This window comes from Hibiscus syriacus, unplaced genomic scaffold (genome assembly GCF_006381635.1).
Source record: "Hibiscus syriacus cultivar Baekdansim isolate YM2019G1 unplaced genomic scaffold, ASM638163v2 tig00110299_pilon, whole genome shotgun sequence".
NCBI lineage: Eukaryota > Viridiplantae > Streptophyta > Magnoliopsida > Malvales > Malvaceae > Hibiscus > Hibiscus syriacus.
In genome coordinates, this window is record NW_024062668.1 from 598,981 (window position 1) to 622,542 (window position 23,562).

General features: G+C 34.4%; 2 protein-coding genes and 1 pseudogene across 4 annotated transcripts; 1 reads left to right on the forward strand and 2 right to left on the reverse strand.

The window, feature by feature from the left end:
• Window positions 1-1,186: 1,186 nt before the first annotated feature.
• On the reverse strand, window positions 1,187-23,135 carry LOC120116521 (TBC1 domain family member 5 homolog A-like). 2 transcript variants are annotated; one of them, XM_039136991.1, is made up of 7 exons: window positions 22,795-23,135; window positions 22,550-22,656; window positions 21,973-22,149; window positions 19,750-21,614; window positions 19,401-19,559; window positions 14,011-14,016; window positions 1,187-1,197 (listed from the first exon to the last, which is right to left on the reverse strand). In XM_039136991.1, the coding sequence occupies exons 1-5, from the start codon at window positions 22,965-22,967 to the stop codon at window positions 19,410-19,412; spliced, it is 2,472 nt and encodes an 823-aa protein (XP_038992922.1). In that variant the 5' UTR covers window positions 22,968-23,135; the 3' UTR covers window positions 1,187-1,197; window positions 14,011-14,016; window positions 19,401-19,409. The 2 variants fall into 2 exon arrangements, with proteins under 2 accessions (XP_038992922.1, XP_038992921.1); XM_039136990.1 differs by lacking the exons at window positions 1,187-1,197; window positions 14,011-14,016 and having other exon boundaries at window positions 19,240-19,559.
• On the reverse strand, window positions 4,495-5,179 carry LOC120116590 (annotated as a pseudogene).
• Window positions 14,854-19,037, forward strand: LOC120116523. Of its 2 annotated transcripts, none has more exons than XM_039136993.1 (6): window positions 14,854-14,969; window positions 16,133-16,350; window positions 16,714-16,950; window positions 17,460-17,611; window positions 18,568-18,844; window positions 18,927-19,037. In XM_039136993.1, the coding sequence occupies exons 1-5, from the start codon at window positions 14,895-14,897 to the stop codon at window positions 18,747-18,749; spliced, it is 864 nt and encodes a 287-aa protein (XP_038992924.1). In that variant the 5' UTR covers window positions 14,854-14,894; the 3' UTR covers window positions 18,750-18,844; window positions 18,927-19,037. The 2 variants fall into 2 exon arrangements, with proteins under 2 accessions (XP_038992924.1, XP_038992923.1); XM_039136992.1 differs by having other exon boundaries at window positions 14,860-14,972; window positions 16,130-16,350; window positions 18,568-18,841; window positions 18,924-19,037.
• Window positions 23,136-23,562: the final 427 nt, after the last annotated feature.

Consider the following 23,562-nt stretch of genomic DNA (forward strand, 5'->3'; position numbering starts at 1 on the left):
CTCGCCGTAGGACCAGTCTTGTCCCTTTCAGAAACCCCAGCTGCCTCAGCAACTTCAGAAAGACAACCTTTGGAAATTAAGGCCCTGCCCAACTCATCATTGGACACCCCTCTGGATACCTCCTTCCCGTCCCTCTCGTTCTTCGAATCCTGCACATTATGATTCCAAATCTTTCTGCATTTCGTCCTACTATAAAATATCTTACGACTTCTGATTAGTTTCCTGGCAACCGGAGCAGTCTTCATGGATAACGAACTTGCAGAACCTGCTTGTGAACCAGCTCTTGAATTTAACAACTTTAAACCACCAGCAGACCCCACTCCGTCATCAATACCCACTGGATCCTTGATTTTATAAGGACATCCCAATGATTTTGGACCATAATCTTGATCCGGGCCAGTCAACCTAAGAGTTCCTAGGCCTTTTTTGAAGCCCAACCTCCTTGTCAACTATATCAAGCTCATAGGAATATCCCCCCATACTCTTCCCACTATCCATCCCTACAGAAAAGCCTCCCGGCTTTTCATGCTGAGTGGAGACAACTCTCTCGGAATCTGAACTTTTACTATGATGCGAGCCATGCACCCATTCCTGTACCCATTTATGGGTTTCTGACAACCCCTGACATCCCATGTGGCCACCTTGCTTCACCTGAACATCCTCTAAGCTCCAATTAGAAGAGTTCTCCATCCATGGCTCCACTGGAACATCTTCTTCAACAAATTCCAACAGCTCTGGAAAGAAAACATCACCACCTTCAACCTTTATTTTAACCAGGAATTTCCTCCCATACGTTGTAATGGTAGTCTGATCAGGAATGTCAAAAGGACTAACGACCTTGAGGAGCATTTGCGCCACTCTACAGTCCACTTTTTGAGTTGTTTCATCTTTAATCTTTACTAGTTTACCCCACTTGGATACCAACCTAGTAAAGAAAGGAACTGGCCAGCAGTTTAAAGGAACTCCTATCAAGGAGATCGAATAATAAGCTAAGGGAATGTTATCCTCGTCAAACAGAGGCTCCAAAATATCAAAGCAGAAAGACAGATCTTCCCATTTTCTTTCCATTGCTGACTTCATCTCCTCCACGGATTTGAACACGACCAAGCAAGCATTCTTAGAAAAACCCCACCTTACAACCTTTACATTAAATCCCTCATTCCTTAACACTTTCTGCACAGTTTGAATTTCATGAATCTCTTTGCAAATACCAGTAAGGGACGACCTCAACCAGACCCTTTCATCCACCGGAATAAACACATCCCTAATGTTTTTCAACCCCTTTGAATTTAAGAGATTCCCCTCATGCACAACCTCTGTCTCTTTATGTACCCCAGCAACTGCATCTGAATATGACCTTCCATCATGAAACTATTCATCATCTCCGACTTCCTTTCCCTTCCAACTGAAGAAGATAATCTTCTAACCTTTCTCCCTCTAACACCAACACTAGTTGCTCCCTCAACCCCTCCATCATTCTTTCTCCTCAACCCAGATAGTTTCTTATATTTAGCTACAGTCACTGAAATTCTCCTCCCTTCAATCATGACGTTGTTCATCTTTTCCACTGCATTACACATATCTTCTTTGCTTTCGAAATGGACAAAAGCGAACGTATTAACCTTATACTTCGGTCTATTATTGAATAGAGGGATGAACACCTTAATGAATTTACCATAACGACTAAAACGAACCCATAAATCACTGCGTCTCACTTGCCTACTAAGATTATCAACGAAAGCTGACCAAGTAACTCCACCATGGACCTCTCTAAAATTATCGACAGAGAACTTGCTCTTGAAAGACTCGCTCAATCTCTCTCTAACATCTCTCATTTTAACTCTCCTCTTTTGGAGTTCTTTTCAAGAAACTTACTTTTCAGAGTAAGTTTATCTCTATGGCTGCTATGTTGAGTAGTTAATGCTTATTTTTAGTACATATTTTTTCTCCATATAGGGAATTGTTCATTTATTACTTTAGATCAAGAAAACCATGAACATGAAGTTGTTTTGTGTTACAAGTAAGTTAATTATCATTCATAAGATTTTAATTTTTACATTTTAATAAATTGAACTACGAACATGATTAATGTCTTATAGTTGTTATAAAGAAGAATTAAGGGAACAAGCATATTTGCAAACAAATGTGGTTGTTTGTCATCACATGGGTTTTGCGATAACTTTTACTAGGTTTTTGGTTGGTTGATTGGTATTCTAGTTTTCTTGAATAAGCTCGATCCTTTTAAAATAAACCTAGTGGAAATTAAGTGTAATTTGTTTTCATTTTCCTCTTTTTTCAACAAAGAACCAAACTTTCTTTAGCATTAAGGTCAAGTATGCAACATTTTTTTATATAGAAAATCTTCTAATATTTTTGGTTTTCAAGTCTTCTCCAAAATGGCTTGATGGTCCAGATGGAAGGAGCTTACAACTCTACTTCAGATCTATGTTGTCCCTTCCTATTTTCACAGCAAGAAAGGTAGAAACATTGTGTTTATATAAATATGATATCTCTTTCAATCTCTTCAAAATCTTTAAAATTCTATAAACCTTAATTTTTCAATCCTCCTGCAATCTTGATCATTTTGTAAAATTTGAACAATATATTATTCGATTAATGAATGCAGAATACACTTATCCAACAAACAACATTCAGGATGCAAAAATTTGGGTTAAACAAGCAAATACAAAAAGAACTTGAGGTCGAATATAAAATTTCAGATGTTGATAAAAATAGAAATGTTATTGGGATCATTGACTCTTACATAAATATTAATCACATATCATTTCACGATAAGAATATTTTTTTACATTGTTAACGAAAATGGAAAGATGGTCATATAAAAGTTCTTTACAGAAGGTAAAATTTCTATTTCTTCATTCAAAATTAATTCATATATTTTACTAGTTATAAAGAATTTTAAAAAAATTGCTTTTCATCAGCTAACTAAAATTACTTGTTATAAAAATAATTTATTGAAAAGCAAATATTTTTAATTTTTTATAACTAGTAAAATATATGAATTAATTTTGAATGAAGAAATAGAAATTTTATCTTCTGTAAGGAACTTTTATATGATCATCTTTCCATTTGTCGTCAATAATATCAACAATATTCTTATCGTGAAATGATCCGTGATTAATATTTATGCCAGAGTCAATGATCCTAATAACTTTTCTATTTTTATCAACATCTGAAATTTTATATTCGACCTCCAGTTCTTTTTGTATTTGCTTGTTCATCCCAAATTTTTGCATCCTGAATGTTGTTTGTTGGATAATTATATTATGCATTCATCAATCGAATAATTAATTGTTCAAATTTTACAAAACGATCGAGAGTGGAGGAGGATTGAAAAATTAGGGTTCATAGAATTTTAGAGATTTTGAAGAGATTGAAAGAGATATCATATTTATATAAACACAAAGTTTTTACCTTGACTGCTGTGAAAATAGGAAGGGATAACATGGATCTGAAATGGAGTTGTAAGCTCCATCCATCTGGACCATCAAACCGTTTTGGAGAAGACCTGAAAACCAAAAATATTAGAAGATTTTCTACATAAATAAATGTTGCATACTTGACCTTAATGCTAAAGAAAGGTTGGTTCTTTGTTGAAAAAAGAGGAAAATGAAAACAAATTACACTTAATTCCCACTAGGCTTATTTTAAAATGATCAAACTATTCAAGAAAACTAGAATACCAATCAACCAACCAAAAACCTCGTAAAAGTTATCGCAAAACCCATGTGATGACAAACAACCACATTTGTTTGCATTTATAATTGTTCCCTTAATTGTTCTTTATAACAACTACAAGACATTAATCATGTTTGTAGTTCAATCTATTAAAAATGTTTGTAGTTCAATCTATTAAAATGTAAAAATTAAAATCTTATGAATAATAATTAACTTACTTGGAACACAAAACAACTTCATGTTCATGGTTTTCTTGATCTTAAGTAATAAATGAACCAATTCCCTATATGGTGAAAAAAATATGTATTAAAAATAAGCAGTAACTTAATTAGTATTATATGTTTCAGATATGAAATAAAAATAACCTTCAATATTTTTCGACTCCCTAACTCAATATTTGTTATAAATCTACCTCCGGAATTACATGATCCAACTGTAATTACCCAGGGTGGTATGAAACTTATTACTTCATCACCCAAATTCGCAGCTAATAGCATACCACAATATTTTTTTAATGGCACAAAAAGCTCTAAGAGTCATCTTTTCTTGAAAGTAAGTTGTATGGTACTTCATTGGTCTTGCCAAAGATACAAATATTACATCAACAATATCATCAATGGCTTCTTGAATTCCAGGGTTAATTCTTTCTTGACACGTGTTCTCTCGTACAGCTGTAGTGGTTATGAAAGTCGACTTGGTTGCTCTCTCTTAATCCCTTGTTCATAACAATACCATCCCCTCAGAAAAGAACCTTGTCCTCAAGGTTCTTAGCCGGTATTGTTCTTTAAAACACCTCTATAGGCATCCAAGCACCTGTCTAAGGTTCTCTTTTTCCTCTATGAAAGGGGCGGCACAAATAACTTCTATTGAATAACTTGCACTTTTGAAAAGTTGTCACCATAGACGGAAAATACATGTAGCATACATTTCAGCAGATGTAATCGTGTAACTTTTTTCATCTTGGCACTATTCTCCCGTAGCGCAAGTCTTAATCCACTATTCTCTTTTAGATCAAAATACAATAACTTGAACTTTCCTTTATCATACGATTGTACTTGGCAAACAAACCCATCTCTTGCTTCTTCTTTTGTTACCGCAACATAATAAAAATGAGCACATTGTTTTTCAACCTACCTAGAAATAGGTTGCCCCAACAAAAGTGGGCAAATAGTCACTATTCCATTAAGTGCCTCCTTTAAAACATTTGCAAACATAATGGTCTTAATTAGAACACCAAGTTTACTAAAAAGTGCAGCAAACATGGTGTTCACGGGCCCAAAACTTGAAGATCTAGCTCCAATTCTTGGTTATTATCTTCAACTGCCTCAAACTCAGCAGTGTCATACTGTTGTCTTTTAGTTGGATTATACAATATATTATAAGAAAATGTGACATCCTTGAACATATCAACTACAACAAGGTCACTTCTATTCTTATCAGGATGGTACTTTAGAGCCATTTTCCGGTAGGTGCTCTTAATTTCCTCCGCTAGTACCAACATAAAAATAAGGTGCATTTGTTCCAATCTTCACACATTCAACACAAACTAGTTCATAAATGGCGGCACTAGTCATTCCTTCGACAACACCAAATGATCCCGATAACATGTAATCATGAATATAAAATGTTGCCTCAATAATCATTCTTCGAACCATGACTCTCTTATATTTAGAGATGCATCTATCACCACAACTCTAATAATCCCCCTTGAAATGAAGCAATATATTTTTCCATTAGTAACAACCTAAAGCCATAAGGGTCTTGCACTACCATAAACTCATCAAAATTTATAAGCATTGATTTTCCATGCCGATTAGTGCAAGCATGAACAATTCCTAAATAACACTTGTCGGTGGTTTCGGGAGCAATTTCATCCTTAAAACATATAACATGTAAAACATCACTAGGCTTGTCCATTGCACCCTTATAATTTTTTTCAATCATTAAATAACTGATTTCATGTTCCTGGTGATGTGTCTGGCAAGTGTTTGATAATTGTTCAATGTGAAAGTTATTATCAAATGCAGTCGTCATACCTAATTTCATCGTCCTGTTTAGCAATTCTTCACCCTTCATCTCCTCACCATGGATTACCAATTCTTTACCCTTCATCTCCTCGCCATGGTCAGAGAGCCCGTAATCATTAGGTTGACGAACTGAAGAATCAAGTCCCTCATTTTTCTGAACCAGTTGATCAAAAGTTTTAGTGTTAACTGATGTTGACATTTTGTCGAACACTTGGTGGAGCTATGTGCCTGAATCGTCTAGCTTGATTTCCACTTTCCCCGATTCATTGATTTCAGGTTGTGCTTGGGACATCAATCCCAACTGTGATGATATAACTGCTAGTTGACGTTGCATATCTTGAAGCGTCCGGTGGATCATTTCGCTCACTCATTTCTGCTCCTCAGCATGCACTTGCAGAGAACCCAGAAGATGTTCTTGACGAGCAACAGTCTCCTGCAGACTTTTAATGGCCTCTGTATCATTCACCGTAGCTTAGTCTCTCAACGAGAGCACAAATGTTAGGAAAAAGGGAAAGGCATAGAATTCCAGGATTACCTTTCTTTTCTACAACCCCATAACAGTTTCTTCAGGTTTCGCAGTCATGTCTGAATCAGCTGCAGTCGTATGTGAGAAACATCCATTACTTATCATACAAAAGCGAAAAAGGAAAAAGAGAGAAGCTCGTTGAATACCAATTTTCTCTGCATTTTCCAACATATCTTCCTCAATCTGAGTATGCCATATTGTGTCTCATCTGAATTCACATGTCAAATAAAAATTTATTATTCAAAATTGAGCAAACCAGGCAACAAACAGAGGAAAAATAGTTGACAATACAATCCATATGAATTTCTAAATACTAACTACAAAAACATATTGAAAGGCTAACAGGCGCCTCCACTATCTCTCATCGATAGATTTCATTAACACCATCGTTTTCACTGCTTTTACTCCCTCAGATCTGTTTTACTCCTAACCTCTCTATCTTAATTTACCTCCCTTCTTCGGACCTTAACAGTTGTTTTAAAAACCCTAGGTTCTCCAATCCTTTCTTTTCTCCATTGAAACTTGTTTGCTTAACAACAGAGCTGTGACACTCAGGAGGCTCAAAACATTTGTTTTTCACTGATGGCTTGAACGAAGGCATTTTTATTTGAAGTTATTTAGGATTCTCGGTTACGGGGGGATGGGCAGTGATGATTGTGCACATATTCGAAGGCAGGTAGAGAATAGCAATCTGATTCGGGGAATAATGTTGAGCTAGGGTTTAAAAAATTTTCATTATCGATTTCGTTGAAAATTAGAGGAGATCATCGCCGTTAATGAAAGAATCATGTGTTTTTGAATAAATAAATAAATAAATAAAAGATACAGAGACGAAGGACAAACCTTTACCGGACGGTTGACGACAGTGGCTACGGTCGGTGACAAACAACCAAAACCGGAGAGGAGAATAATAATAACAGCTAAAAGTTTATCGTAAGCATAGTAATCTATTTTAAATTAAATTATATAATATTTTATTTACAACTTTTTTAAAATAATGCTAAGTCTATTTTTTCAAATAGAAATATCATTATATATGAAAATTAATAAAAATATATATATGAAATAATTACTAAAAAAGCAACATCAAAAATACAACTTAAAATTCCTCTAATAAAAAATTACTCCTATTCGATGATAATCTCTATATTCGCATGTCCTATGTTGTGGTGGTTGTCGTCACTCGTCGATTTTCTTTGAGTGTATTTATTTGTTGATACAACATATTTTCCATTATTTTTAAATGATACAAATGAGTTCTTCGTTAACCAAAGAATTATTAATTGTTCTTGAATTATATATAAAAAAAATGCAGAGAATAAATCTTTACCAGATAATTAATGATGGTAGCTACAATAGGCGGCTAGAAACGAAAGACGGAGGGGAGAATGGCATTAGGGAAATGCTTTTCATTTCCGATCGTAAGAAACCAAAGGAAATTAGTTAGTAAGGTTTTGATTAATTTTTTTTAATATCTTTTTATTTTTATATTATTAATCTCGATCTTTGGTTCTCTTTCACCCGATGATTTTTAAAAATTATATTTTTTTTTAATTTAACACTATATAATTGGATCTTAACCCATGCATATAGATAGATTATTCAACTAATTTTTATGTGACAACATTTTAAATATGGAAATTATCGATATTTTTTTATAATTTTATCATGTTTTTTGCATGTTTAAATTATGTTATTTTGTTTTATTCGATTAACTTTCTTTTTCATATAAAAGTATTGGATGATTATGCTCGCTCCTAAAGCATGAGATTTGCGTCTTCTTGTAATATGTATTCTCTTTTCTCCAAAATTGGATTTGATATTATCTTTACATTTGATTAAATTTTGTGTCTATTATCTTTCCGATTCGTTTAAATTTATTTTATTAAAGTTTACATTTTACTAAAAATTAGGAATTGATATTATAAAAAATTCGATTATTCTTCTGAAAAGTTAAATATGAATTAAAATGTAAATCATTGGAAGAAAATAATAATCATATATAATTTGTTTACCAAATCGTATATAGTCGATGCAGATATTTGGAGTCGTCATGTAATGGATAACAGATAATTGCGATCTGATTTGATCGTAAGAGAATGTTTTAAGTTGTAAATGAAGAAAACCTAAAGAAGTTAATTTGCGTCTCACTGAGAGTGTAAAGAAATTATGATAAATTATATATTTAGTATCTAAATTATTAATTTTGATCAGTTTTAATACTTAAATTTTTATTTTTTTTTTCAAAATCATATCTAACTTTTAATTCATTTCATTTTAATACCCGCTATTAAAACCTTAACATGTTTAACATCTAAACTATTAATTATGATCTATTTTAGTACCTAAACTTTTAATTTTTTAAAAATTTAACGTTAAATTTTGAATGGAATATTAAAATAAAACAAAAACTAAAGTTTTTAACAACTGAATACCAAAGAGAAACAAAAACTAAATTTTAAGTATAATTTTAAAAAAATTAAAAGTTTAGATACTAAAATAGATAAAAACTAATAATAGTTTAAGTACTAAACACATAATTTACCCAAGAAACTAATGTACAAAAAGTTGGAACAAACACAACTGCTAGGAATCGTCTCCGGATTTATGTAATGCATAAGACAATAATATACAAAAGCCACGCAAAGTACAACGTTTTAATCCTTGAGCAATCCTCCGGCAACATTCTTGTAACTCACTTTCTTCTTCTTTGGTGGTGGTGCGATAATGTCGGCATCTCCCTTCTCATCCTCCACAACAGGAACCTTAGCATCATTATCTGCACGTGGTTTCTCGTTCTCGACAACGGAATTCATAGTCTCGACATGCTTTATTCCAAGGCCTGGGATCATGTCCAGTAACATGGCCTGAACTGGATCAGACATAAGTACTAGCTTTTCCAACTTCGAAGTCTCATGGCGGGTTTTCCCTTCATCCGGTTCAACATAATCAAACTTCTCGTCACTATTGCTGCCTTGGTCATTATTTGCTTCATACATCACAGTATCAGAAGCATTATCAGGCCATTTTATGCTTGCTTGATCGTTATTTGTTTCAGACATCACAGTATCAGAAACTTTATCAGGCCACTTTATGCCTGCGTTTCTTCTGCTACTGGATTTTGATGAAACTCGAATTCCCTGCCGGCCATTCCAGTGTATTAGGTGTTCTCTTCATCCTTATCTATCCCCTCATTTGTTTTGTCATCAGAATCACTCTCCTCAGACCCGTCTTCATTAATCTTAACAGACATCTTTCCACGACGTCTTAGTACTCTCGGAGCTTGTCTTACAATGGCTTTCCCTTTGTGTTCTTGCTAGCAGGTCTTCTCTTCCTTTTCCCATAATCAGGCGTAACCAATGAAATTGATTTTTCCAGGTGATCTTGGGCTGCTCTCTCTCTTCTGTTTTTACTTTCGTGAGAAGTAGATGTAACCTGGTTCTGGACGATGTTCACATATGGCATGGTCTCGCTTGGATCACGGTCCAATTTGCTGCACGAAATGATAACATAAAGCAATGATCATTTACGACATCCACGTAGGAGGAAAAAAAGGGAGCAAGGCCTCGAACAAAGATCACTGATACAGGTACAGATATGTGGTAACTAAGTTCGATAACGGCAACAGAACTGAAAGTGTATTTGCACAAACCGTTTGAGGAAGTTTGTTTCTTCAACATCACATGGTTTCAAGCTATATTGGTCTTCTTGCAACTTCTTTCGCTGCTCTAAGCAATTTTCCAACCACCGAGATCCCAAAACATGAAGCCCCTTTTTCCATAAAAGATTTTTCTCTTCGAAAGAACAACTACAGAAAGAACAAAGTCAAAACAGCCAGCCCAGGATTTAGATGGAGAACCGTAGACAAGCTCTGTAAAATAGGCAAACAAAAAAGAGATTTGGCCATTCTATGCCAACATGGGTTATATCTCAATTAGCCATTTTTACCCTATGTTATCCAAGTGAAACAAAGCTGAAAGTAAAACATGATAAACTAAAAGTCCAATCGCCATAGAAGAATAATGCCTTCAGAATATCACAATCAAGAAAGAACTCAAATAACAATCCCTTTTGAAGTAACAAAACAATCGTCCAAGAATTAATATGAAATTTCAATTGCCAAATCCCAATAGCAAGTTTTAATATTCGAAAATATCTCAAATGTTTTACAAAAACCATGTTTTAATGAATTTCATAAACCTAAAAAGAAGCCAGCAAAAAAGAACTAAACTGGGTCCAATTACAATCCCAAGTAACAAAGAATATTGTTTTTTTTTCCTTAAAAAAGATAGTTCCTTATTCACAATGTGGAACGAGTACCTGAATATCATTTAATGTAAAATCATTTTTCATTGATATAATGCCACATAATAAGACAAAGGACTCTTGCTAATGTCACCAAAGAGGAAAAACAACCAAATAAACTAATTGTTCTTCAATTTCACATGTTGCAATATTTTATTTTCTCTGACAGAGTTGGGATGAGTGTAACCTAAATCCACAGACTAGTTGAAAGAACCTTAGCACAACAAATGACATTAATCGTCAACAAAAAATTGTATTAGCCATATATTACCTCTAAATAATAGAATCAAAGTCCACATCCAGTCCTGGTATAGGGACGACTACAACATGGATAGCGTGGTTGAGATTCTCACTTATTTTGCCACAGCCCATTAAAACTTCGTGCTTTAATCTTCTCATTGCTAGTTTCAACAAGACTTGCCAATCGTCTTTCCTAGATAAAAGCTACAAGGTATGAGAAAGAAAATAGACAACTATGTAGCAAACTAAGAAATGTACCAGAAGTTATTCACTCAATAAAGACAGATGAGCCAGATAAATGTAGTCATGATTGTTAATAGAACCATTAGGCCAAGTTATATTATTATATGTTTAAAAAATAAAATTTAGGTTAAACTATGGTTGAAATGGATTACATATTTGGTTGAATTTGGGGATGAAATTGGAAGATCTAAAACTTTAGGGACCAATTTAGAATGAGATTCATAATTTGAGGATGCAATTGGAATGCTCAAAAGCTTAAGGACTAATATGGAATGAAATTCATAGTTTGAGGATGAGATTAAAATGTTTAAAAGTTTAAGGACTAATTTAAAATGAAAATCATAGTTTGAGGACATATGATACAATTAACTCTTCTTTCTAATAGAATCCACCCTTAAAAAACTTAAAATATTCAAAATTATGAGTATTTATCACTATTATTGTAAATTTAATATATAATTTAGATATTTTCCTATAACATTAAAACTAACCACTTTAGATCATTCAAGGATCATACATAGAAAATGTTAAAACTTGAACAAAAAAATAAATATGAATAAGTTTGATTGTATCGAAAAATGAGTCACAAAAGTGATTAAGCTATTGAAATATCACTGATAACTGTAAATCAAAATCGAGAGTCGTGAGAAATTATTCACGAACGTAAAATCGTGTATCTAAATTCAATATGATAATTCATAGCAAGAAATATCAACAAGGTTACAAAAAATCGTCATCTTGATCAATCATGGCATCACTAAATCAAACTATGAGAAAACATAAAATAAAAAAAGAATGGTTGAACGATCGAAAAAAGGTGAAAACGTATTAAAAAGACTAAATTATTCTTATTAAAAAACTTTAAAAACTGACAATCAACAACCATCGTCAAAATCGATATTGTCGTTAGTTAAATAAAATTAAAGAATAAAAAATAATCTAATTTATAAAAAATTAACATAAACCCTGAAATAACAGAGAATGACTAATTTTTTTGAACAAAGGTGTATTTTATAAAATAGTAATTTTATTGTACTCTAATGATTATATGAGAAAATACAGTTATTTTCTAGAAAAGAAAAAAAGCAACTATGTGGCAAATTCAATAGAGAAAATTACATAATGCGTGGCATGCTACTATTGGCAAAAACAGCACAAAATATATAACAACAAAGTAAAAAACAATTCGAAACTATTTAAAAGAAAAGGTAAAGTATAGTAATGGTCACTGAACTTTTTTAAAGTTTGTATTTAGGTCCCCCAACTTTTAAAACTTACAATAAAATCTTCTAATATTTAGTCTATTTGCAATATGGTCCTCGATGTAACTGGTCGTTTGACGCCGTTACACTGCCGTTAGAAGAAGATGTTGTGGCATTTCTCCAATATTTAGTATGTTTGTAATATGGTCACTGAATTTTTTAGGCGCTTGCATTTAGGTCCCCTAACTTTTAAAACTTGCAACACAATCCTCAATTTTATTCTAAACCCCAAATTCTAAAATACTTCAATTTAGGGTTTAGAATGTAATTGAAGTATTTTGAATTTGGGGTTTAGAATGTAATTGAAGTGTTTTGGAATTTTGAACATGAATTTGCTATTTGACAGTGTTTACTTCAATATAAATTTGAGGTTTGTTGCAAGCACATCCAACGGCTGCCACACTTTGAACATGAAAAGTGCACCTATCACGTTTATTGCATAAACCGCTGAAGTAAAAATAACAAGGTCAATTTGTCTTGTTCGTAGCTGTCGCACTTTGGTATGACAATCCAATAGGTTTGGATGGAACTTGAGCATGCACATCCAAGGGCTGCGAAAATAGTAAAGAGTTTTAGATCATAGGACTACAACATACAGCCAAGAAATAATTAAAATAAACCAAGAATATCAATTAATAACTCATTCAAAAGGAGGGCTTAATAAATAAAGGGAAAAAGGTTTAGTCATAGTCACTCCAAAAGATAAGGCGTCAAATGGGTTGCTTAAGATAGACATTATATGTTAAATACAACATTACCAGTTGCAAATGCATTAATGGCCTACCCTTTTAACATATAATTGCTTCTAATGCTCCATGTTTAATGTTCCTCAATAGCCAAACATGATGAGAATCTAAAGCAGATAGTGAAACTAAAATCATAGGACCTCATAATTCTTGTAAATTCATGGCATGTCAGTAATAAAAGACATTGTAAAACATACAAGACACTGCAACAAACATATATATGCCAAAAATGAAGGTGCAATTGTGCAATGATTGGGCAACATATCAAATAGCTGCTCCAAATATACTACCATGTCATGATGCTTTTCGAGTTGTGTGCATGCAGAATTGTCTTCTAAAGCTATAATTCCATACATATTCAACTGCAAAATTTCCAAAAACATGTAAAAAATCCAATTCGTTCACGATATATCAGTCCCATAATCAACATGAACTTATTAAAAAGAATACGAGCTCACAGGACGTCAAAAACAACATGTCGAATCAATACAATTCCCAATAAACTAGTACCAACAGTCTCTAGGATTGAGCCTGGCAATTTCACTGTGTCGATACTAACCAATTCCCTGATTTAAAGAAAAACCAAACAATAAGATAAAAAAATTTAGCCTAGGACCCTCTTTCACTTCTATTCTGATGGATTGAATATCTTTCATAAGAAGTATTAAAAGTTTTGATTAAGAAGAAATAAAGAAAATTATATGGTTTTGGTTCAAAATTAACACTGAATATCCAAATCCTTGACATGCAGTTCCAGAAACATAAAAATTTCAACAAAAAACACACAATGCGAGTTGAAAATGAGAAAGTGCGAAAGAGAAAAAAATTACTTCCGGATAGCCCAAAAGAGAAAATAAATACCTTCTTGTAAGTGAGGGGAGATGCTAAGAAATAAACGCAATCGGTGTTGTGTTTCAGCAATTCTTCCTCCATTTTATCTTTGTAAATAAAAAGTTGAAAACAGAGCACTGCTTGGGTTTACAATTTTATATGGCGGAAAACTGAAGAAAAAAACCCAAACGAGAGTGCATGTGAGCGAAAGAGAATGAGAGGTCAATGAGCTGTTTGGGATTTCATTATATTTGATCATCTGTTAGAAAATCTTTAACCACAAGGATTAAACGAAGAAATTATTATATGCCATTTATACAAAATAATTCCAGCTTTGTTGACAACTTTCAACAATGATACTTAATTCATCTTAGTAGTATTTGTCAACTCTGCATTTCTAACCCCATTTTTTTCTCACAAACATTTCATCGAACATTTATACTTCACCTGAGATGACATGTATCTAACATTACACCTTCAATCGTTGATGGTCCCGATAATCCCTTGGTCGGGTCTTCTCTCAATGGTCAACACCTCCAAAGAATTCAAAGTTAGATTAGAATTTCACATGCATCCCTGAATGAAAAGTTATGCTGGAAATAAGAAGAGAGAAGCGAAAACAGAAATTCGAGATCAAAAAGGAATTTGGGATTTAGAATGAAATTGAGGATTGTGTTGTAAGTTTTAAAAGTTGGGGGACCTAAATGCAAGCGCCTGAAAAGTTCAGTGACCATATTGCAAACGTACTAACGGAAGTGTAATGGTGTAAAACGGCCGGTTACGTCGGGGACCATATTGCAAACGGACTGAATATTGGAGGACTTTATTGCAAGTTTTAAAAGTTAAGAGACCTAAATGCAAGTATCAGAAACGTTCATTGACCATTACTCTACTTTATCCTAAAAGAAAAACGAACTCGAGGAGAATAACGAGTTCATATAATATTGATCCCACAAATTATCAGTGCTTAAAACTTAGAAAAATCAAGGCGATTTGAATTTCTTTCCCCCTCGCAATGGCTGAAGAATCAGGAACGGCGTCATCTAGCTCACAACCAAGACCCTCCGTTAACACTTCAAAAATATCCCAGGTTTTCAACTTCAATTCACATTCTTCTTTAAATGGTTTTCCCTGCAATTCAATTGTTTTTTTATTAGCTTTTTGGTAGTTTGGGAAGAATAATAATTTGTTATTTTTTTTCAATTACCTCTCGGGGAACTTCGATGTATTATGGGGTTGAACTTTTCTAGGTATTTCTTAGCTACCCCATTTTAGTCGATATGAAATATTGGTTTTTGCATTGGAGTGGATATAAAATGATGGGTTTGATTTATCGAAAGTCTATGCATTTCGAGATCTGGGTTTTATATGGATCTCCTGGCAAATTATTGGCCGATGATATCCTATGTTTATGTTAAAATTAATTTTTCACTACAATAGTTTTGATTATTATTGATTTGTTATGTTCCTGAAAGTGGTTAGGTTTTCCAAATTAGATCCTGTTTTTTTCCGGCATTTTTTTTTTCAATTGAGAGAGTCATTGATCGAATTCATGCTCTTCAAAAAGGACTTTTCTTTTTTTTCCCCAAGTGTTTTTTCCCTTAAGAATTAGAATTATTAAACAAGTTTATTTATATATGTGGGTTTTTGTGTGTTGATAATAATAATGTGGATATTGTGTTTGATAGTTGTGCAGAGAATGATTTAATAGTTCTTTTGGGGATTCTATATGTCTGGAGTTTCCTTTTCATGAGAGGGTACATTTGGGGACTGTTTCACCTAAACCAACTAAAAAGCACTTTTGCCAACTATATATATGCCTGGTGCAAATTTTAAAGATGTTCAGCAGTAATTACCTTAAAAAAGGAAACAAAAGAGATTTTGCTGTCTCTTTGCTTGAAAATTCATGCGTCTTATCTATGCTATAAGGGATTTTCAGTCCTTCATTTGGTGGACCATCAGATGCAAATTTTTTAGCAAATCTTATCAAGCAATCCTTTTTATGCTTTGAGAGTGAGAGAGAGTTCACTCATAAGATGATAGACCCTAATATTTCCAGACAAGTAATAGAAAAGTATAAATTTAACAAAATTAAGTCTAAATTGAATCCAGTTAGCTCCTGTGCAATCCTATTTGTTGAATGCTAAAATTTCTAAATGGGAGTACTGTAATGTTATTTTTTCTTCACTTGTGCTTTGTGTTCGTAATTTTCTTTTCTTCATTCTTTGTTTCTCTATGGCTTTTATGTTGCAGGTTTCTGGATACTTTGGTGTTCCAGCTTTTCAAAATGATGATTTTCAGATGTTTCCGGTTATGTATCCTGCAATTGTCCCAGGTTTAACTTCATTACAAAATCAGGAGCAGATTAACCGTGGAGCAGGCATTTATGCTGTTCCTGTTCAACCATTTATGGGACATATTGCGGGAATTCCATCTAACAATCTCATTCCCCTCACCTGTAATATACCTACGTAAGTAAAATATGTAGCTTGTATATTTCTGTAGTTTATGTTTGTTCTGTAAAAATGAAGATGCCCACCTATACAATTTATTAATTCATCCAACTTCTAGCACCAAATCTGGGTCTTCAGTTCAATTCTTTAAAAATGTTGGTGAATTTTATTATATTAGCTCAACACATGAAGGATATTGATACAGATAGAGTGCTATGACACAAAAGTACTTTGGTAAGCAAACATTTAGTTTACCCTCAGATCATTTTCAGTTGGGGGATTGGTATGATGATGCATATTTTTATGGTAAAAAGGATTGCAAGTAAAAGTTTGTTATTGATTGTTTTTTATCTTACTTTGTTGCATGGTTTCTATTAACAGACGGTTTGTGACGGAGGCAGGGACTGCAGTTGAGGAGCAAGGGCAAGGAGCACAACCCCATCATCAACAGCAGCAGGTAGGACCCCAAAGACAGGTTGTTGTAAGGAGATTCCAAATTGCATTTCAGCTGGATTTGTTGCTTATACTTAAGCTAGCAGCTGTAATATTTTTGTTCAACCAAGACGGATCAAGGCAGAGGCTGTCTGTCCTTGTGTTCTTTGCTTCACTGGTCTATTTGTAAGTTCTGAACTTCTGATTGTTTTGAATTTAACACTTGTTCTGCTCATCAGAACTGCTATTTTTCTGATTATTTAGTTTTAGCTAAGATACAAGTCCTAGAATCCTGCTTTTGACCGCTTCGTACTAATTGGGTTGCTGTGTCTTGATGTCTCCTTGTGTATTATTTTTTAAGGCTCAGGAAGACATATTTTTGTTGTTGAATGGAGAAGGTGTAAATTTTTCTTTGAAAGAAATTGTGATCCTTTCTTTGAGTGGTGGGTGAGAAAGGGGGGGGGGATTTCTATCGTTGGAATCACATATACCCCACTAATGGCGTTAGAGTTTAGACTAATAAATGGGGAGGTCTAGTTTTTCTCAAATAATGATGGGTGATTCTTTTTTTTCAATAACCTTTCACTTCACATTTTTTCCCAGCTGGGATAAACGATGACAATTGTTTTGTGCAGTATTCTAAATTCTAAAGTTTGTTGATACCTTTCTGTGTAACATACATTGGTCTCTTGCAGATATCAAACTGGAGCTCTCACACCGCTGATAAGATGGCTTTCCCAAGGCATGCAAAGGGCAGCTGCACCTCCTCATCCACCTAGGCCTGCCGCCAGAGCAGAGAATGTTCCTGCTGCTGGAAGGCAAGGCAATGAAAATGCGGCTTTGGCAGGTATTCTTTTTAATGTTTATTTTTTGTGAATTGTAATTCATCAAGCCTTCTATTCATATTTTTTCCCATGCGTGATTGTGGTTATTTAAGCAGTGCATATGGTATTAAACTTAATTAATTGCATTTGTATACACGTTTTTTTGCAACTACATATACCTTCTAGATATTAGTATATAATAAATTCTTGAGCCTTTGTATGATAAAGAAAACGGTAATTTCCTAAATTAGGCTGTGATTTCACCAATTATCCATTGTTGTGATTTTTTATTACAAGCCATTGGCTTTATTGAATACTGCATCAGTCCAGAAAGCCATGTTTCTTTGAATTTGAAAGAGCTACATTGATGTATAGCTTTAGAGTTTTCTTTGAGGCCCGACCTTTGTAGATTTTATTAGAATTCAACTTAGTCAAAATGTGCAGCTGCTTCTTTTATAGTGCCAATCTATTTCCAAGATAATTATCATTTTTAACTTATGTTACTCGAACTTAGGTGTGAGTGTTGGATACAAGTATGTATCTGACATGGACGTGTAGTTTTTCCTTGTATTTGTAAGATTCTTCAGGAGTCGTATCCCTAGTGTCTAGATTGCATTGGACATAAGTACTTTAATAAAAATGATGAATCAGATTAATATAGCTAGTAACTAAGATAAATCATTTAACGATAAGCTATAAAGTTAAATTCTAACAATAAAGTTAAATTCCAAGTAAACTTCTTAGTTAGGCATTCAATCTCGCGACTACCAGCTAAACTTAGTTTCACGGTCTAGTTTATGCAACAAAATCCGTCTTCTTGATTGTCACTAACCTTCCACTGCTTTATGTGCAAGCTAAACGTAGATTTTACCATTTTGTACCGCTGTTGTTGATTCTGGTATGCTGAAACTTGATGTGATATTTGATTGTTGTTTTATATATTTTTTATCTATTTAACATCTTGGATATTTGAAACAAGCAGGAGAAGAGAATGAGAACCGGCCAGCAGATGATGTTAATCAGGCGGTTGAGAATGAGAATGAAGCAGATCCTGCTCTAGGAAATGCTGGGAATCAATGGTGGGGAATTGTTAAGGAAATCCAGATGATTGTTTTCGGCTTCATCACGTCTCTTCTTCCGGGCTTCCACAACATAGAGTAGGTCATACTTTACAGAACCAATGATCTTTTACTTGCTAATTCATATAAGAAAAAGGAAAAGTAGAACCGATGTTTATATAGGTAATAAGTATACCGAACAGATTCAGTGCAGTTCGTGTACGGTGCTCGGAAGCCCCACTGCATCTACAAGAGGCCTTTCTGTTTTATTTATAACCAGCATGCTTTATGTAGTTGTTTGGTACATGAAGTTGATAGGATACTTGAAATTGTATGCCAATGGTATGCGGATTTCTTTGAAATGCAGCCATAAAATGAGTGGCTGACTTCATTTATGGGTTTTATTATCTTGACTGAATTTTGGGTCATTTTTATCGTTACTTGACATATTATTTATTGGAGATAATTGCACACAAGTCCCCAAACTATGATCACTATTTTAAATTGATCTTTAAACTTCAAAATGTTTTATACTAGTCTTCAAACTATAACACCATTCTAAATTGGTCTTCCAAATCAAATTATATTAAGTCACAACAGAAAAGTATATGTACACTCCTGATTCTCTCACTCCGACAGACTTGGATTATGATACAAGTCAAAAATGAAGAAATCATGAAACCGACAAAATTTGTTTTATTAGCATAAAAAAATGGTAATTACATAAGTATATACATTAAATGGAAAAAGAAACAAAAATATCTCACATCTCTGATAAAAGATTGCTCATCTTCCGAAGCTCCTTGAGAGCTGTAATGGCTGTAACTTGTCCTTTGCCAACTAGAATGTTTTTAGATAAATTGTCCAATGATCCTACTTGACCTTGATTTTGCTGGAAAACTGACTCCAGAACCTGCCAATCAAAACACAACCGTTCAGCAATTCTGTGGAAGTAAACGAAATAAACAAATCACCGAGCTTCATATAACATTAGTTTCGAGTTTGTGTTTCTTTAAATTCTCTCCTCGGACTGTTCTATTCACCGTGAACATTATCCTTCAACGGTTTAAAGATTGGAATAGTTAAAACCACCAGAATATTACCTGGATGTGGTCGAGCATAGCCTGCCCAAGATTCTTCAATGTTCCCATCATATTCTGGTCCATAGTATCACCTTTGCTGGTGGGATGCGAGTTACAAGAAGCATCGACAACTGATGAGTCTGCTGTACTGCGCTTACTATCATGAACTGGAGGTTTTGCAGTCTCATTGGTACCTCCACTTTCATCGGATGTCTCCTCACTGACATTGCTTCGTCCAAACTTTCGAAACCACTGGAATTTACCTGAAAGATTCCTTCTCTCCTTCGTAGATGAGGTCCTCCCTGAAGATTCATTCTCATGCAGAGGACTACGAGGGACATCATCGGAAGGAAGGGAAACCCGATGCTGTAAATCTTCTGGGCTCCTCCCCCAGAGATCACCATTATCATCTACAGATAAATTTGATGTGGAACTACTTTTTTCGGAGTCAATTTCATGGTCATTAATGCTACAACCAGGAGGGGTTGGAGGGTCAGGAAAAAAAGATTTCTCTTCACTTACAACAGCTCCACTTCCATTCTCACATCTATCCTCTGTCGTGGAAATAGACCCTTTGCTAGCAGAATTTTGTCCATCCCCCTGAGCCTCTACAGAATGATGATCCTCTGAATTAGAAGTCTCGAAACAACCTCCGTTTTCAGCAGCATCCTCCAAGCCGAGCTGCTTAGTCAAATCTTCAAGAAAACTACGCCTAACAGAATGATGCTCCTTTTTGCATTTTTCATTTCTTGCAGACGATGGGGCAGATTCAGTTCTACTTGGGCGAAAATTCATTCTTTCAGCCCATCTCTTTTTCCCACTTGGAGTATGCTTCCCTAAACTATTTTGCCTTAGTTCCTCAGCCTTATGCATTACTCTCCACTTTTCTTCCCAGTAGCTGTCAGGCAGCAGGCTTCGAGCGGTTTTTGGAGAACCTGAACCAGATGGAACACTGTGACTGCTCGTTGGAGATTTCGTGCACTTATAAACTCCACCAAATGCAGACGATAACGGTGCTTTGTTAGATTCCAATGCAAGAATTTGCAGTGACTTTGCCTTCTCTATAAGTTTTTTCAGATTTATACTCTCCGGAAATTTCAAGAGTCTCTGAAGACAATAAGTTGCAGTTTCAGTTGCAAGCAAGGAAGATCTCAGATAAAGTATCATAGAGACTGCCATTGCAGAAATTAATCCTCCACGGCATGAATCGGCTAGATTAAAACTGAAATAGTCACAGTCCTCAGAAACTTTATTAAGTGGGCTATTATCTTCTGCGAAAATCTCATCCCATATGACTAAGAGATTTTGAAGTGAAAATTCCCGTCCAAATAAAACCCGCAACCAGCGAAGTGCAAAATACTGTGGTTCAACACCAAGCTCAACAAGATGGGTATGCAGAGAAGAATCGACGATCGACAGTAAATGATATAGTGCAGCTGAGGCTTCAATGACAGGGGGCAAGCCACTTTGGAACTCGGCTGCAGGAGTGGAAGAAAAAAAATCGGCCATAGCAACTGAACCTCGTGCACCAGTCATCAGAGCATCAAACATACAGTAGGCATCGTGTTCCATAAATTTCTCAGACAAGACTATACCAAGTTCACCTTCAGCTCCATAAGCATCACTTAGCAAGACAATGGCCTGTATCTCAGGATCAAGATCATTAAGACTGCAGACTTTCTTTGTATTGCCTTGACATCCAATCTCATCTTCCAAAGAATCTGAAATTTTTTTAAAATCAAAATTGTAAGCATCGCCGTTTTCTTCAAATGGGAATCCATCAAATTTATCAATAAACTGGTCTTCATATAGCTTCCGCACTTCTGAGAGATGCTCAACATCAATATGAAGAACATACAGAAGAGGAGCCAAGAGTTCATGCATCCCTACAAATACGCAAAGAAAGAGAAACAGATAAAGAGACAGCTTGATGTCTCACATATTAATAATAGTAAAGAGTTAAAAGTTAGTAGACCAGGACATTGTGCATTTGTGTTCCAAATGCAGTGGTTTTCCATTGTCTTCGCCTACTACAAAATAAAATTTGAATTACCAACTCCAACTAGCCTTCACCTAACATAACCACAACTATATAACTTCTATGTCTTAAACATTAGGATTCAAACCCTTGAAAACACAGTCAACATTTAGTATTGCAAGCATTTCTCCTCCCATTTTTCAAAATCTACAATGAGGTAACATGAAAAATAATAACACATGCGTGCAAAGCAGTTAACAAAATACCTTGTCTATAACTGCACTCCGGGTGTCTAAGGCACCACAGTAACAATATTCGTCTCAGCATTCCCTGGCAACCAGGCATCTGGAAGTAGCTTTCGTGCTCCGGATATAATCGTGATAAATCCTGGTTAACCATTTTTTCCAGCTCAGCATTCTGAAAGAATCGACTCCAGGTGCTGTCTGCATCGAGAATGGGCTATGGCTTAAATATATATCAAATGAAAAACACCTAAAATCATAAAACAGGGCGAAACCACAATAAATTTTCTTATAGAAGAACATCCCAATCATTTACTCCGGTCTAATTCACCGACAAATGAGAGTTACAATTCATGACTGAAAAACAACCAATCAGGATAGGGTATAATAGGGAGGAAAAAAGATTTGCCTCCTTTTCATGCAGCTGAAAGAGACACTGGACCAATAAACGCTGTCCACACAAATTCAGCACCAATCAAGATAAGACAGCAAGGTACAAACAACAGTACTAGATCAAACAAAAACTCATGGATCAAGAATGCAATTATGAACTAAAAATCAAAGAAATGCAACAAAATAAAGCAGAGAAATTACAATCCACCTGGGTTTTGTGAGAGTGGATTATCCATAACAAGATTGAGGGGATTGCTTGCTCCATTCCTGGGAACGTGTGGATCCACTAGCAGTTGCCTTCTCAAACCAGCATATCTGAATTCCCATAAAAAGTTATCATCTTCTATAAAATTTAAGCTAGAATTGGCTGAAATAACAAAAATAAAATAAAATATTTACAATTATAAAAATCGTAGAAAAAATGAAAAATAACGGAAAAGATGAATGGGTCACCTTCTGCGAGAATCAGCATTTACCCTCCGAAGATCATCAATTGAAGATGAGCGAGGTAAAATTCCGAGATTGACACGCCATTGGACGCCTCTGAGGCTAGCAAAAGCAGGACTTTCGGCCGGAGCAACCCCGGCCGACGGCGGCTCTTCTTCCTTTGCAATCCCTTTGCTCATTTATTGCGATCAAAAACACAAAACAATTAGACGAAAAGAGAAACCGTTTACTCCTGGATTTGGGAGACCGAAATCGTTGAAACAAAAAAGGGAATTGTTTTCTTGCAGCAATAACCAGCATTTGAATGATCAATTTCTTTTTCTTTTCCCCATTTTAGAGAGGAAAAGAAAACATAATAATTGAAAAAGAGGGACATAAAATTGCAAGTTTGTTTGTTTGTTACTTGTTAACCAACGCAAAATACCCTCGTTAAATCTAAGTTTTGTTTATTTATTTATGAGTAAATTACGTTTTTCATCACTCGATTTTTGCTATACTCTTACTTTAGTTATTTAATTTTTAAAATTTTCAATTTAATCATTTGATTTTTAAGTTACCTAATTTTTATTATCAATTGTACGTTAAATAAAAAAATAACCCAGTGTCGTGACTTATTTTTCCTGCGGGCATGCTCTTATTCTACTTATATGTAATTTTCCAATTTTATTTCCATTTTATCATATTTTCAATAATTCCAAAATTTTTATCATCTAATATCTTCATTTATGGTGTCATTCATTAATGTTTTCTTTAATCACTTCATACATGATACAC